General features: G+C 31.5%; 2 protein-coding genes across 2 annotated transcripts; both read right to left on the bottom strand.

The window, feature by feature from the left end:
- Positions 1-958: 958 nt before the first annotated feature.
- LOC128166371 (uncharacterized) lies at positions 959-4,396 on the bottom strand. Its single transcript, XM_052831484.1, has 3 exons — positions 4,038-4,396; positions 1,865-2,098; positions 959-1,755 (listed from the first exon to the last, which is right to left on the bottom strand). The coding sequence occupies exons 1-3, from the start codon at positions 4,297-4,299 to the stop codon at positions 1,547-1,549; spliced, it is 705 nt and encodes a 234-aa protein (XP_052687444.1). The 5' UTR covers positions 4,300-4,396; the 3' UTR covers positions 959-1,546.
- A 4,546-nt stretch (positions 4,397-8,942) lies between these two features.
- On the bottom strand, positions 8,943-10,736 carry LOC128163951 (uncharacterized). The gene is made up of 3 exons (XM_052827651.1): positions 10,423-10,736; positions 9,884-10,117; positions 8,943-9,763 (listed from the first exon to the last, which is right to left on the bottom strand). The coding sequence occupies exons 1-3, from the start codon at positions 10,682-10,684 to the stop codon at positions 9,555-9,557; spliced, it is 705 nt and encodes a 234-aa protein (XP_052683611.1). The 5' UTR covers positions 10,685-10,736; the 3' UTR covers positions 8,943-9,554.
- Between the last annotated feature and the right edge of the window lie 6,005 nt (positions 10,737-16,741).

Below are 16,741 nucleotides of genomic sequence, written 5' to 3'. Positions count from 1 at the left end.
AAGAATTCCAATCTGTTCTCTTAAAGTCCATAATTTGTACCCTCTCAACAAAGTATCATATTTATTTTAAAAAATTAATACTACAGATAACTTATTTAGCACTTAACTAAAAACTATAAAATGATTAAATGCATGTGTTTAATTCATAATAACGCAATTCTTACTTTCTTTACGTCAAATGCGTTTTTCGAATTTAAACAAAGTAAACAAAGACATAAAAATATTTAATATCATCGGAATCTAACACCTACTCCAACATACTTATGATTCAAGAACTCCACGGAGTCACATGTTTTAACCCATTTAGATAACAAACTCAATCTAGTAATGCGTAAACATAATTCGGTCTGTAATTTCATGATCATCTTGAAAATTGAAGGAGGAAAACTTGCTTTTTACAATGGAGTTGGTTTTGGTATCTTTTTTTTTTGTGAGAATTGAAAAAGATATATATATATTAACATATTTTATCAGTATACGTTCTTAAAAAAATGGTATGATGACCCACTCTATATAAAAAATTATAGTCTGACCATCCGATTTCATTAGCATTTTGTTGCTCAATTAGAATACACATATTTTGATGTCTTAATATCATTTGATTAGATATAGTAACTTATATAATATCTTATGATACGATATTTTATAATATGGTATTGTTCATGGTATTGTTTAATGATACATCACATAAGATATGATAGTTATTTATATTCTATCGGATAATACGATATTATATCATATGATATTAAATTATATAGTACATTACTATTTCACATGATATTGTATCGTATGATAAAATGTTGTATCAAATTATATTGCATCATGTGATACAATATCATACTATGTATCAAATATGATACAATACAATATCATACTATATTAATCAATATAATTATTATAATATTGTATTATTTGATATATATTGTAAGTAACATAGGATGCAATATCGTATTTTATATTATTATATTGACAAACATTGTATCTTTTAATACAGTATGACATGCATAAAATATTATTATACAGTGTTTAAACATATTATGATACACGATATTGTGTCATGCTTTCCGTGAATATCCAAGATCATTAACTATGAGTTTCAAATAATATGATAATGGTGGCTTTATAAAGGTGATGCCTCATAAAGGTGATGCCTTGTCTCGGTTAGCTTTGTAATCTGTGATTACCTATGTTTGTATTTGAGGATGAACTTCAACTGTTAATGATACAATTATGTAAACAATATATTACTATTTCACATTTTGCATTTTTCATGCACCTCTTCATACATGGAATTGTATCATTAATGGTTGAAAACCGGCCATTAGACAACACCATCCAGTAGGACTAACGCCTGAATGTTAATTGTAATTGAAATAAATAAAGTTTCGCTTCATTCAAGAAAGTCAAACTGCTCAAATATTCTTTATTTGATAATGTAATTAGAACTTAGCAGAATATAAACTACATTTGCATTAATTCATCAACAATTAACTGAAATGGTAACTCAAGAAAACAACAACATGCAAAAGGAAAAGAAAAAGTATCATTATTTTGTGTAGACTTCAATCTCAGCAAAATTAAGAAGATTTTCGGAACCTTGTGTTATGCGAAGTCTCATGAATTTCCCTATTGTTGGATTGTCAAAAAGAATCTCTATCACCTGTCCGGTAACTCCTGGTCCTTTGAAAAATCCTCGCTGTTCGAAAGAAACTCCGTCCATGGACATCTCAAACGCGACATCATGAAATCTCTCTCCTTCAAAAATAGGTTCGACAATGATTTTTTATAACGAATAATTGTCTGTATATTTCAAAGAAGAGAGGGGTGATAAATATTTTCAAAACATGACGTGAACACAACTTACCTAAGCTATCTTCTCTATTGTAAACGCGGACAAATGATATCTGTAGTGGTTCGTCCAGTGTTATCATAATCCATGGCGCGATTTCCCATTCACTTGCAAATATGTCTGTATCTTTTATAAATGAATGTAAACCATCAGTAGCATAACCGGTGCCCCAAAGTGAAGGGTTATTACCGTATACGGAAGATGCAATGGATGGCCGCAGAAGAGCAGCATTTTTCTTTTCATCGATACCTGCCAAGATAATGATAATTTGACATGAAACAGTCGATAGTTTGTTTAAAATTGGTGTTAAAACAGTTCTTATACCTGTAAAAAAATAAAAATAACTAGAGCAAAGCTCGTTGCAAAGCAACGAGTGGGTCTTCCGTTAATGTCGGAAGTAAAGCTGGAAGTTCCTGTAAGAAGCAGAGCTCTTAAACCAATAACAAGAGTAACCAAAATGAAAAGATAAAAAAATCGAATTATTCCTGGTACGACTTAACAAAATACGAATGATTTTAAGTACGACTTAACAAACACCTTTCCGATTTCAAGAACAACTTAACAAAAAAAATCCGAATTGTTCAAGTACGACTTAACAATTATTTTTGGTACGAGTTAATATTACTTTGAACATTACGCTATTTTTTAAACCAAGGACGCGGAATCAAAATTTCCGGAAAAATCAATTTTTAAACCCCGATATCTCTGTAATGCATCGTCCTATTTTAAAACGGCTTTCAGTGTTTGATTCAGCTAATTAAGCTCTACAAAACACATATTCATTTTTCATTTGATCAGAAAATTCATTTTTTCGAAAAATTTGTTTCACTTCCGGTTTCGACCGGAAGTGACAGATTTTCATTTCCAGCCTTATTACAGAGGTAAATCGACCAAATCATCACCATTGAAATTTTCAAGCCTCTTTCTTAAAGCGTTTTTGAGAAAAGTCCGGGACAAAATGACTTTTTGAAATTTTTAAAAATGACGTCACGTCAAAACGGAGGTGACGTTCTTTCTAAAACTTTAACATTTTTGAGGGACGCCAACTTGCAAACATCTCTGAAAATTTCATTAAAATCGGTTAAAAACTTTTTGAGTTATGAAGCAAAAAAGGAGTCAGAAGAAAAGAAAAAGAATAATAACTAGAGCAAAGCTCGTTGCAAAGCAACGAGTGGGTCTTCCGTTAATGTCGGAAGTAAAGCTGGAAGTTCCTGTAAGAAGCAGAGCTCTTAAACCAATAACAAGAGTAACCAAAATGAAAAGATAAAAAAATCGAATTATTCCTGGTACGACTTAACAAAATACGAATGATTTTAAGTACGACTTAACAAACACCTTTCCGATTTCAAGAACAACTTAACAAAAAAAATCCGAATTGTTCAAGTACGACTTAACAATTATTTTTGGTACGAGTTAATATTACTTTGAACATTACGCTATTTTTTAAACCAAGGACGCGGAATCAAAATTTCCGGAAAAATCAATTTTTAAACCCCGATATCTCTGTAATGCATCGTCCTATTTTAAAACGGCTTTCAGTGTTTGATTCAGCTAATTAAGCTCTACAAAACACATATTCATTTTTCATTTGATCAGAAAATTCATTTTTTCGAAAAATTTGTTTCACTTCCGGTTTCGACCGGAAGTGACAGATTTTCATTTCCAGCCTTATTACAGAGGTAAATCGACCAAATCATCACCATTGAAATTTTCAAGCCTCTTTCTTAAAGCGTTTTTGAGAAAAGTCCGGGACAAAATGACTTTTTGAAATTTTTAAAAATGACGTCACGTCAAAACGGAGGTGACGTTCTTTCTAAAACTTTAACATTTTTGAGGGACGCCAACTTGCAAACATCTCTGAAAATTTCATTAAAATCGGTTAAAAACTTTTTGAGTTATGAAGCAAAAAAGGAGTCAGAAGAAAAGAAAAAGAATAATAATAATAATAATAAAAAGAAACAATAGAATAACAAGAGGGTCTTCCGTTGGAAACGGAAGACCCTAATAATAATAATAAAAAGAAACAATAGAATAACAAGAGGGTCTTCCGTTGGAAACGGAAGACCCTAATTAATAATTTCCCAATTTTAGAGGCATAACGCTTTATTTTCTTTAATCAGTGTCAAAAATAGTCGATTTAGTGTCAATAACTTTTAAAAGTTAAGGTTATTATCGAAGTAAAACATACCGTAATGAATCCAGTCTTTGTCCCGTGTTATCAATGTGTATAAGAAGATACAATTCCATCGACAATATTTATTTTCAATGTTGAAGAAAAACCTCACATCTTTTGATTCACCACCAAGTGCTGCACAATGAAGCAAACTAGAGACATACTGCTCTTTACAGCGGATAGGTGTAAAATGGGAATCAGGCATTACCCCATACCACTGTGACACAGTACTACTAATACAAAAATGCATGATAAGAAAGACATCCAAATGTATCATTATTAGGGCGCCAACAAACTAGGTGGTTTACTGTTTGTATTCCAATGTAAGAATACAACTATGTATTAACAATCGAAATTGCGTTTGATAGTGTATCGGAGAGGTCACGTGGTAAGGTTTGCAGATTATTGTGGCTTTATAAGATTTATTAAATATCCGTATTGCCACAAAACGTCCGAATTCAAACGCAATACTTTAGTTGTTAGTTTTCACAAATTGTTTTTAATTCCGAACGTCTTCGATTTGCAATATTTACCAGTTGTTGTTGAAAAATCAAAGATTTCTCGTTTATTATATTAATAACCCGAACATATGATTGGATGAAGTATTAGGCAAATTTATACTGAATAATAACAAGAAAATTTTCCATTGCAAAAAAGTGCAGCGTAAATGTTAATAGATCATGAATTTTGGTAATGAATTTATTTTAACTTATAAGATTAAAGAGAATAATTAATTAGAGCAGATAAAGGTGATATAATAATGTTATGGATCATTTGGAAACAATAAAATAATGAACCTTCATGTACTTTAGTAACATGATTAATTATTTAGAAAGATGAACATATTCAGACTCAAACTCCAGTTACACAAGGGTAGCTTGGAAGAGTTTCAAATCTCAGATAAAGAAGATTGGAAATCAATATACGGTATTTAAAAATAAAATCAAAATGTCAAAAAAGGCACAGCGGAACTTAATTACAAACTTCTAAACAATTTACTTAATTAGTAATAATCTGTTAATTAGCAAGCGTACTAAGGAGGTAAATAACACATGCAAAATTTGTAGAACAGAGATACAAAATGCTCAACATCTATTTTTTGAATGCGCAAATGAGGAAAGCGTGTTTGGCATATAAAAAAAAAAGTTTAAACTGTACAATTGTTTGGAAAAATTTTATTGTTGGGTTTGTTGCTGATAACAACGAACTAACACAGATTTATATTGTTTTCTCTCTTTTATTGCATTCAGAATTTACAAATATGAAATATGCTGTGGAATCGAAAACTTAGAAAAACGAGTCAATCGTATAGAATACATATTAAGGAGAACATTTTGTCTTATTGTTCAGTTCTATCTCTACTACATCAAATAAAGGGAAGAAAAGCTATTTCAAAACTTTGTCGTAATATATCCTATATTTATACTCAAACATTGTGCTTCTGAATACTAGTATGCAGTTAATTACATAATTAAAAGGATTTTGTTGTTTTATTACAGATCAAATGTTTTCATCTATTTGTACCTGTATGCAGGTTTGAAAGTGATCATTTGAACTGCCGGCCAATAGACTGCGATCTATCAGACCGCCGGTCAATAGACTATATTTACATTCTACTGTGTTTTTCCATTAAATTCTGTGATCTTCAAACGCCTCTAAATGCAACAAGTAGTCAAAGGTCAAATTGATGAGTTTTATTATGACGTCACAAACGTTGAACGCTGTAAACTGCAGCGTCACAAGCGAAAATCAAAGTTCACGCTTGTGGCTGTTTCTGTGGCTCTTCCATTAATATTAACTTACCCTTAGGATAAGATATGAATTTTAAGGTATGAATCACATTTGCAGACGCGGCAAGAAGTTAAAAAAATGTAAATATAAGCATTAAATCATGATTTTTTGAAGTATACACTCTCATAACTGCCGCGGTGTGTGCATACAAATTTTCATAACGCGCTAACGCACGTTACTCAATTTGTATGCACACACCGCTGCAGTTATGAGAGTGTATACTTAAAAAAATCATGATTCAATGCTATAGTGATCTATTGGACCGGCAACGTATTGCTAAAAGATTAAAAGATTACTTTATTATGTTTATTTTACTACTGTTCTTCAAATATATCTTTTAGGTCAAATTGGTATTGATTAACAATGCTGCTCAAGCATTATAGTCTGTCACAAGTTATTGCTTCCATCTCTTTTAAAAAAAAAAATACACATACATGTGAAAGAAATGCTGTTGAAATCAATAAAAGGGGAAATATACAAGCTATCATCATTGACAAATTATAATTTTTCACTCATAAAAGTTCACAGGAACGAAAACAAATTTCTTACGGAGAATTATAATAGGTAATGGTAACAACCTTTCTCCATTCGGAAGTACTCGGGACACCTCGAGCAATTTTTCAACGTTATCATCCGGGCTTAATCATGGTTGATAAAATACAAAATCCCCGTAGACTTTCTATTTTGGGATGTGTATTGAAACCTGAAGCGGTAGAGGGGGGCGTTTCAAGACAGATAATCTGGACATTTTTCATATTAGTGGATGAACGTAGTTTGAGTAATTGAGTAATGTGAAATTAAGGAATTGGAATGAAATACTTGACTCTTGATAGAGTAGAAAATTAACTATTTTTGGAAAAGTCAGCTGATAAATTCTCTTTTAATCTTAAAGGTCTTCATGCGGTACTATGAAACATTTTGAAAATGTCAGCTTATAAATTCTCTTTTAATCTCAAAGGTCTTTACACGGTTACTATGTAACATTTGAAAATTTGGAAAATGTCAGTTTTTAAATTCTCTTTTAAACTCAAAGGTCTTTACACGGCTACTATGTAACATTTGGAAAATGTCTGCTTATAAATTCTTTTTTAATCTTAAAGGTCTGCACACGGCTACTATGTAACATTTGGTCAGCTTATAAATTCTCTTTTAATCTCAAAAGTCTTTGAACAATCTGTACATGAAAGTATTAATAGATTAATTTTCTCTTTTAATTAGGGAGAAATTTGGAGCGTGTCAAGCGTAACACGTATTTAGGAATATAAATGGAGGCATCATTGGTATTACAGACATTGAGTTTCGAAAATTATTCAAATTAGAAGTAGTCTTTTTTCACTTTTAAACGTTTGTGTAATTAAACATAATACCGATATTCTGTTTTAGCTTAATTCAAGCATTACAAAACACGAAGAATTAAAATTAAACATCCTCCCTGTGTCTGAGATTCTTGTGGCCTTTAACGAATGCAAAGATACTTCATTAACCTATTTTGCTAATCAAAACATCTGGTTCAATAAAAATAATGTTTAAGGGTAAACAAACACTTTTTATGTGAATACTTAATAGTAAAAAATGCAATGAAGATGCACCTTTCAAGGATATATCTATGTACTATAACTTCTACGAATTCACCCTCTAAGTTGCATTTCTATTTTGAAGGAAAGATAGAAAATACTTTTTCTACATCATTCTTAAAAAAAAGGAAATCTCAAAAACCTATTAAAGGAAATATCTGTTGTAAGGAACTCCAAATAGAAAAAGACTATTTTGATGTAATTTACAAGAACAAGGTTCGGTCATTATTTGATAATTCTGTATCAGAGTTAAATTATAAATTACTTCACAATTGTTGACCACGAATCTGTCGGTTAGTAATAATTTTTTAATTCACGTCCAGGTGCTGCATTATGAAGCAAACTAGAAAATACTGCTCTTTACACTGGAAAGGTGGAGTCAAGCAATACACCACATCACTGTGATATAGTACTTATTTTTATAGAAATGTAATTGTAAGGAGTACTGCATACCCAAATGTATCATTGATTTCGCCTTCATTAACATACTGAATTAATTCGCGATGTGATCATAGACTGTCCTTCCCAAATACAGAATCAAAATTGTTTTGATTAAAAAAAAGAAAGGAATGGAATATTCTTATTTAATTTAGTTTGAAATTTATCAACTAAAATGCATATTACTTTTTTTTTCATTTTGAATTGTACTATTTACCGATTGACAATGGGTTTATTGCATTCAATTTTGCAATAAGGAAACTCATTATTCTTAATTGTAACTGTATAGTATTACTTAATAAGGGCCCAATGCTGTCATTTTTACAAGAAAAGATCACTTCAGAAATTGGGATAACATTTTTAAACTTTTTCTATACGTTTCATTGTTTTTAGCTGAAAATCTACCAAACACCAGAAATCCTTCCACACTCAAATAAAGTTATATTGGTTCTCATTGAAAGTATCTGTTTGTTGAATTATGATTAAGTTTGATTTTATATATTGCGCAAGTTGACTTCATAACGTTTTATATTGATCAATAACACTCGTAGATATTACCAATTTCAAAATAAAATTATATCACATTTGAGATTAAAAGTGAGACGTGCTTTAATCAAAGTACCGAAGAACTGACGGGAGTTGATTTTGTCGGTGTATATTTATTCTAAAATCAAGGATACGTTATTTTGCATGACAAGCACATGTAGTTTCTAATTTGAATTACGCACATTTTTATAATATGAATTATGCACATTTTTATAATATGAATTTTTGGACTTTTTCGACAAGAATGTCGAGAAACCCCCATATGAATCATGTTAAATAATATTTAAAGATAAAATTAATTTAATCAAACTATGTATCAGTAATAGAAATATTTCTCGAATATTGTATGGATCCAAGCAATATTGAACTCTAGTCTCGTTCAACCAAAAGCTCGGCTGACACAGTAAATCTCCGACAAGGATTTACGGAGACAACCGAACGTCGAGTTGAACGAAACTAGAGTTCAATATTGCTTGGATCCATACAATTTTCGAGAAATATTTCCATTACTGATACATAGTTTGATTAAATTAATTTTATCTTTGAATATTATGTATATTGAACTCTGGCGTAGGAATACATACGACTACAAAATTTTTTTAAATTGTTCGTACCATTTAGAATCTGACTATTTTCAAGGTATTTATAAATAAGTTTCCTTGAAAAACAATGCTTTAGCATACATTACATCGAATTTATCAATTATTTTCAAGAACTAAGTCTTGTCAGAAGCAATGATTTGTGCTGAGGTCCAAACATTGTTTCACTTTCGGTTTGACTGAGTAACTGCATAGGAGAGTTGATTAAAATCAACTCCCAAAAACGATCAAAACAGTGGACACCGGGCATCTAGTTATGAAAAGCGAATAAAAAGACAAAAACAATGATTTGAATACCTAATTGATAGAAAACTATTTTTAAAAGATACAACTATGCATACACTTGCTAAAAGGTACGTGAATGATAAATCTAATTGTGACCAAATAAGGTTTTGCTTCTTTCAATAAGGTCGACTAACATGAACATGTAATTGTTAAAAATGGCATTTACTGGTATGATACGAACAACATTTACATTAATCCATCAACAGTTTATTGAAACATTAACTTTATAAAACAACATCACGCAGTTGTAAAGTTACATAATTTAACAAATTATCCATGAAAAATATCATCATATATCATTATGTTGTGTAGACTTCAATCTCAGCCAAATTAAGAAGATTCCAGGAACCTTGGGATATGCGAAGTCTTATGAATTTCCCTATTGTTGGATTGTCAAAAAGAATCTCCACGACCTGCCCAGTCAGTCCCGGTCCTTTGAAAAATCCTCGTCGTTCGAAAGAAACTCCGTCCATGGAGACCTCAAAGGCGACATCATGAAATCTATCTCCTTCAAAAATATATCATAAATGAAATTTTTGCTTTATTTTTCAGAATAAGTGTTTGTATAATTTCAACGCGGGAGAGCGGGTGATAATTTTTTTTTAAAAACGACGTGAACACAACTTACCACCGCCATCATCTCGATTGTAAACACGGACAAATGATATCACTAGTGGTCCGTCCAGTGTTATCGTAATCCATGGTGCGATTTCCCATTCACTTGCAAATATTTCTGTACCTTTTCTAAATGAATGTAAACCATCAGTAGCATAACGGGTGCCCCAAAGTGAAGGATTATTACCGTATACGGAAGATGCTGAGGATGTTCGCATGTAAGCTGCATTTCTCTTCTCTTCAATACCTTTTAAGAAAATGATAGTTAGATAATGGTTTAAATCGGTGTTAATTAAACACATTTATAAAACCTGCGAGAATGAATATTTAAAATTTGGCAATATCTATATATATATATATATATATATATATATATATATATATATATATATATATATATATATATATATATATATATTTTTTTTTTTTTTTTGGAGAACCGCTTTATTTCCTTTTAAAAGTGTGTCAAGAATGGTTAACTTGGGGTCAGTAACTTTTAAAAATTAAAAAAACTTTAAAAATTAAGTTTCTTTTTTATCGAAGAAAACATACCGTAAATTTTCCATTCTTTGTTTTGTGTTTCCTTTGTGTATAAGTAAGTACAGTTCCATCGACAATATTTGTTTTCAATGTTTATGAAAAACCTCACATCTTTTGATTCCCGTCCAAGTGCTGCACAATGAAACAAACTAGACACATACTGTTCTTTGCATTGGATAGCAGTAAAATGGGAACCAAGCAATACACCATACCACTGGGATACAGTAATACTAATAAAAAAATATATGATAAGAAATATTTCCAAATGTATCATTATTGTGGCGCTGACAAACTAAGTGGATTATTGAGGTTTTTCCTGCTATTCTTAAAACAAAGGCTGTAGAAATGAAAAATCAAAATTGTGGTGATCTTGGTTTTAAATAATTCAAACTAAATCGATTACTGTGTTTGCATGCCAATGTAAGATTGCGATTATGGATATGAAAAATCGAAATTGCGTTGACATTGGTATTAAATACATAAATTTTGAATATAAGGTGGACGTCGGATTTGTTAAAACAAAAAACAGATATGTACACAGGCTAACACTATTTCCTCGAAACTCTATGCCTGTCCAATTTTATGGATTTCTGAAAACAAATACCACTCAGAAAATCAATATCTTTCTTTTCAATCAATCCAAATGAATTCATAATTTAACTACAATTTTACAAAGAAAACATTGGTTTACAAAAATGATCAATTGCCAGTATCAAATATGTAAACAGATTATATTCTGCGACCCCCTCCTCACATCATCTTCGCTAGCCAAGGGTTTTTGGTCCACTTTGCTCCCCATATACCCTTTGCGAACTCCGTGACAAGCTCCGTTTCATGATTGGCTGCAGCTGCGAGCAGCTGATCTAATTGCAGTGCTTGTCAATATAAACGTTGAAAGAAAACACACGTGTGATCTTTGGTAAAAACATTCGGTGCTTTTAACAAATTGAGACACAAGTTCTCGAGTACAGTGCCTCCCCAACGATGGTCTAACCAGATCGCTTTAAAAACCTGTATATTTTACTAGGATTGATCATAGTTCTACAAACTTGTCAAGGCTCACGTGATAGCTTGGGAAGTAACATGGCGAATGTAGAAGTTGCCTATCCCGTTAGTATATACGTTCCTGTTTATGGTTGGTTCAATGTGCTCTGTTTTATTTAATTTCTTTGGTCCGCAATATTCACGACAACGATACCTGGTTTTATGGCATGAAATCTTTCATATAAATTGGCGACTTTTTCATTTCCCGGCACAGGTCCTTACAAAACACTTTAAATAAAACATTCCGTGCTTTCCCAAGGTTATAACCTATTTCGTACTTTAAAAAAATTCAAAAAATGAAAGCGATTTTTTAAAAAAAATGGCAACAAAAGATGTAAATTACCACTTTTTTTTAAAACAGGCTTTTATCTGAAAAAAGTAGGCGCTCAAGATAAAATAGTTTTCAAGTGTCATCGACACGAATCAGTTTTGATTTGATTAAGAAATAATGAAGCATTCCATTCTTTGAGTATAAGGAGGTGGTCAAATACCGTCGGGGAAGAGAAGGGATTTGTGATAGATTTGACCAACCCCCGACCGTATATGATCACATCATAATATTCAAAGATTTATTCCTTATTACATATATCTGCTTGTTTACAAATCCAAAACAAATCCTGTGAGTAACTTTAGATTAACTATATGTATATGATATAAAGAAGTATTTAAAACAACATCGCATGTCTCTGGACTTATATTTCTCCGAAAAAAATATATTTAAAAAGTGCAAATTTTGTTATCTCAGTGTATTCTCTCCACCTTTTTGTAAAAAGCAGCATAATTATTTCATGTTGAAAATGTAGAAAGAAGACTCAGAGGCAACAAAAGCATTTAAGGTGGCTCACTACACCGTGAAATATTTCCTAAAATCAGCAGAAAATTACTTGATTACGATAGATATCATAATGGATAATAATTATTTAAGTCTCATAGGCAAACCAATGTGCAATTTAGGATAAAAATTACATTTTCAAACATTTAATTCAGTTTCCATGAACAAAAACTCCAGGCGGATTCCAACTCATGATCTGCGGTTCAGAAGCCCAATATTTTAACCACTGAGCTACGACGATATACATATAAACAGTTCAACAAAACATTTAAATCGCCATCTTGTGACGTAGTGTCTTAAAAAGTGTAGGTGTAGTGATGAGGTACCTTAAAACAGCTGTAAATAAGTAGGAGTTGCATAAATTGCCACATGTTGCTATAATAAGACCCGTATTTTGATGAAGTTAATTGCATTTTAAACATATGTTGCCATTTTATTTTCCTCAAATTAAAGAATCCAAATAGTAGGTCATATTTGACGTAAAAAACAGAATTTATAGAAAAACTACGCACTACACAACCGCCCCTCCCCCGTCTTATATAAAAACCCCGATGCAAGTTTATATGCGATTGAGGATTGGCATGTAATACAATAGATTATGCAAAAAATGAAAATATTCCAAGTTGCAGTAATACACTGCATATTGAACAGACTGTCAAAAGCCGAAAAAGATTGTTATTTTTTTTCAGTCAAATGTTATGAGACGAAATAAAGACACATACATGTATAGTCAATTTCAATATTGATTTTCATCCAAGCCCGCTCCTCTAAATATTCAGCCAGTTGGTTTTTTTTAATTTCAGTTTTTCGACGCAGTATTTACAAAAAAAAAGTGTTTACCTCATTAAAATTGTAACACAATTCTTTTAATAACGTGTTTGCGTCCCGATTACTTTTATATTTATTATAGTCTGTCCCAAGTTTCTGTCTCCAACACGTTTTGCTTAACATTTTGCTAATTATACATGTAAATACCTTCTTAACCGAGTCACTTTAATTCAAGTACTAGTATTAGATAGGACATGTGTATATCTGTACCTGATATTTAGTTTGTCTCATTTTTGATTTCAAAGGATTTAAGTTTGTATCCATATATCATGTGTCTATACGCCACACTAGACAGTATCATCTGCGTTAATCGCCCAAAAGTATAGTAATTCAGAGGCAGTTTATTCAAACCTTTGAGATACTTCAACCTAATATCATATTTTACTCACGTAAGCATTTCTATGACAAAATAAACTGGTTTTGATATATGAAATATTAGTTTCATGATCTTTAAAACCACTGCTGGAGTCTCGTGGTTGGGCCAAATCCCCTTACAAAAAGGCAAATCATTAAACATATTCATTTCCTGTCGTGGGAGAAACACTAAGAGACATTGCTTTGTTATGATCTGCATTGCTTAGGTGTCTTTGAAGCCTCCATTGTAGAACTCTTTGCCCTTGCAATTGGATGATCTAGGTATTCTCCTCCAGGAAGAATTTTATACTCATTGAATTAAATACATACACTACCGTTCTAACTGCTTATAATTGACATTGATTACAACAGTCATGTAGAGTAAAATCAATTCTGTATAATTATGTGAAACGCTATGTAAACGTCGAACCATTCTTAACTTATTGTGACACGCGGACTACTTTAAGTACTTGTCTTTCACATTTTGTGTATATGAGATCTAAAATGTTAAGGGAATCGTTGTAGTACTTTGAATTCTTCACAATCAAAGCATACAACAGTTGGATATTCATAAGAATCTCTATTACTTTATAAGCCGATACCGCGCCTTAAAAAATTCTTGCTGAATGTAAGTGCCCTCGTTTGACGCTGTCCAATGTACTTTGCTTTGAAGTGCGATGCCAAATTGAATCCATTAGCGATATTACAGTCTTTACATGAATAATGATATCTAACGAAATGACGAATTATTTTGATTCAAATAACAAATGGACTTTCATTGTTAATGTTAAATAATATTGTTTGTTGGTGATAGATCGACCTTAAAAGCCATTTTCTTTTCAAATGAGATGTAGATTTCATTGCATGCATTCTAAATTATACTATTTAACCATTAATGATGACTGTTCTCTAGTGCAATCAATTTGATATCAAAGTATTCACTAATCTGTTTATGGTATATATAATAGTAAAAAACAAAAGGCTAGGGGCCACATCGCTCAATTGAGTAACATTGGCCAAAACTTTTTTTTTCAAAGCGGCTTTACAATATCAAATACAAATATTTAAAACAGAGTTGTTTCAATGGTTGTTGTTTCAACAATTAGGATTATAATGCTTTATTACAAAATAGCATTGCAAATTATAGAGAGCATTACAGATCAATAAACATTTTTTTGAAGTTTTAACCCTTACATTCCTTTATTGGGTTTTTAACCTCTTCTGAGACCTGCTATTATAAGTTTGAAGGTCAAATTCTAAACTTTATTCCGATATTAAACTTTGAATTTCTGTTTGGGGTCCAAGTATTAGTGAATAGGTCACAATTTGAAAAATTTAGACATACACTTTATTAGAAATCTTTCATTTTATTTTATCAAATTGAATCATCTTTTTTCTTAAATAAACCTTAAATGCACAATTTGCAGCTACATAAAGTAAAAATTCAACACTATAAATTTGTAATATAATAACAGAGTTGATTATTCAGGACTCGCATACACTTTTGGACACGAAGATCAGGTTTTCTAAATTGTAGGAATCATCAACATGATTATTGAATAACACTGTATTTTGTTAGTTGACCCCCCCCCCCATCCCCCATCCCGCACCCCCCCCCCCCCCCCACACACACACACTCTAGTTGCCGTACTTTCTGGAGAATTTACATTTGTTATCTTGATTTATTGTTTATATAGGGATAATTCCATGTACGACGACCATAATTCTATATCAACCTTAGCGATGACACACTGTGGTTTTCATCTTTTTTTTTTCAAGCAAAACCAATTGGCGTATTCAGGCCAATCAAGATCTTATGAACTGTGCATGGCCTAAAAAATACAGTCTATTAAACAGTGACTCTATGCACGAGGAGTGTTAAGGGGGAAAAAATGAAATTTATGAATTTGTAGGCAATAAATTTTTACACTTGATTATTGTCAACATATTAAGTCTTGGTTTTGTAGGCCATTGCAGTGCTGCCTTATATTTATAGTCTGTCCAAGGTTTCAGTTTTTGTCACTGACATAATGTAACAAAATACACATAACGATTGAAATAAATACAAGGGGAAATTCCAAGATTTCTAACTTGAAATATGTCGTCTATATTTACAAAGAGGGTATGACAAGAACGAAAAAATTATGATGGTATTTGTTGAAACATATGAAAGCACTCGGGACATCAACACCATCATCCAGACATTCCCATGTCCGATGCAATACAAAAACCCTATACTGGTACTGTACCAGTTATCGGCTAAGACCAGTTATCGGCTAAACTGAGAGTTCGGGTTTTTAGCACGCGACAATCCAAGATTTTTTAATTCATCGTCTTTTTCGAATTGAGAAAAGTAATTTTGCCTAAAAATTTTCTTGAATATGTTTCATACATGACCTTAAACGATCATTGTTTACCGCTGATTTTACATCTTTGCACTTTCAGCAGTGGGGGAAGTGACGTAATAAGTTAAAAATAAAATATTACCTCTTTGTGTTACGTTATTATATCCCTTCTTTGACTTGACATATAATATCAACACATATAACATGTATAAACAAAAGAAATTTACTAATTTCCGAGAGATTCTTTGCGCAGTTGAACGCCTGATTGCACAATTATGTATTGAAAAGTCTTCGATTTGGTGTATTTCCGTATGATAATAAACGAACAATTTTATGAGTTTTGTTTATAATGTATCATAACCCCAACGACTTTAGTCCGATCCCTCAAGGGGCATAATTTAAATTACATTTAGCAGAGTATAAAATCAACATGTACAGTGATTTTACTATTGTTATCAAGAAGCCGATAACTGGTAAAGTAAATCATAAAACTCGGCAAATTCGGAGCGTGCTAAAAAGCACAAAACAAGATGTTTTTGGGTTCTAAATAATGATATAAACTAACAGATTGATAAATAAGGAGTACACTATTTAAGATATGTCACGTTTTATCCAAAAATATCAAAAAATAAGGAAATACGAAAAGAAAACGTTAAATTTTAGCCGATAACTGGTACAGTGCCAGTACCTCGTATACTTGTATAAAAAAAGTCAAGGCAGAAGGACGTTTTAAAGGGGATTTTTTAATAGAACGAACAAGTCTTATACCCTTAGGTTTGAATAAACATCGACTAAATACATGTAACTATGCAATATATAAATCGCGGATATCCCGGGACAGAGTTTTATTAATATCTGACAGATATTATGCTTGGTCATCAGAAACTAAAACATTTTACAGTGACTTGTTAAATAAATGGAGGCATTG

This window comes from Crassostrea angulata, chromosome 1 (assembly GCF_025612915.1).
Source record: "Crassostrea angulata isolate pt1a10 chromosome 1, ASM2561291v2, whole genome shotgun sequence".
Taxonomy (NCBI): domain Eukaryota; kingdom Metazoa; phylum Mollusca; class Bivalvia; order Ostreida; family Ostreidae; genus Magallana; species Magallana angulata.
This window is presented reverse-complemented; position numbering and strand designations above follow the sequence as displayed.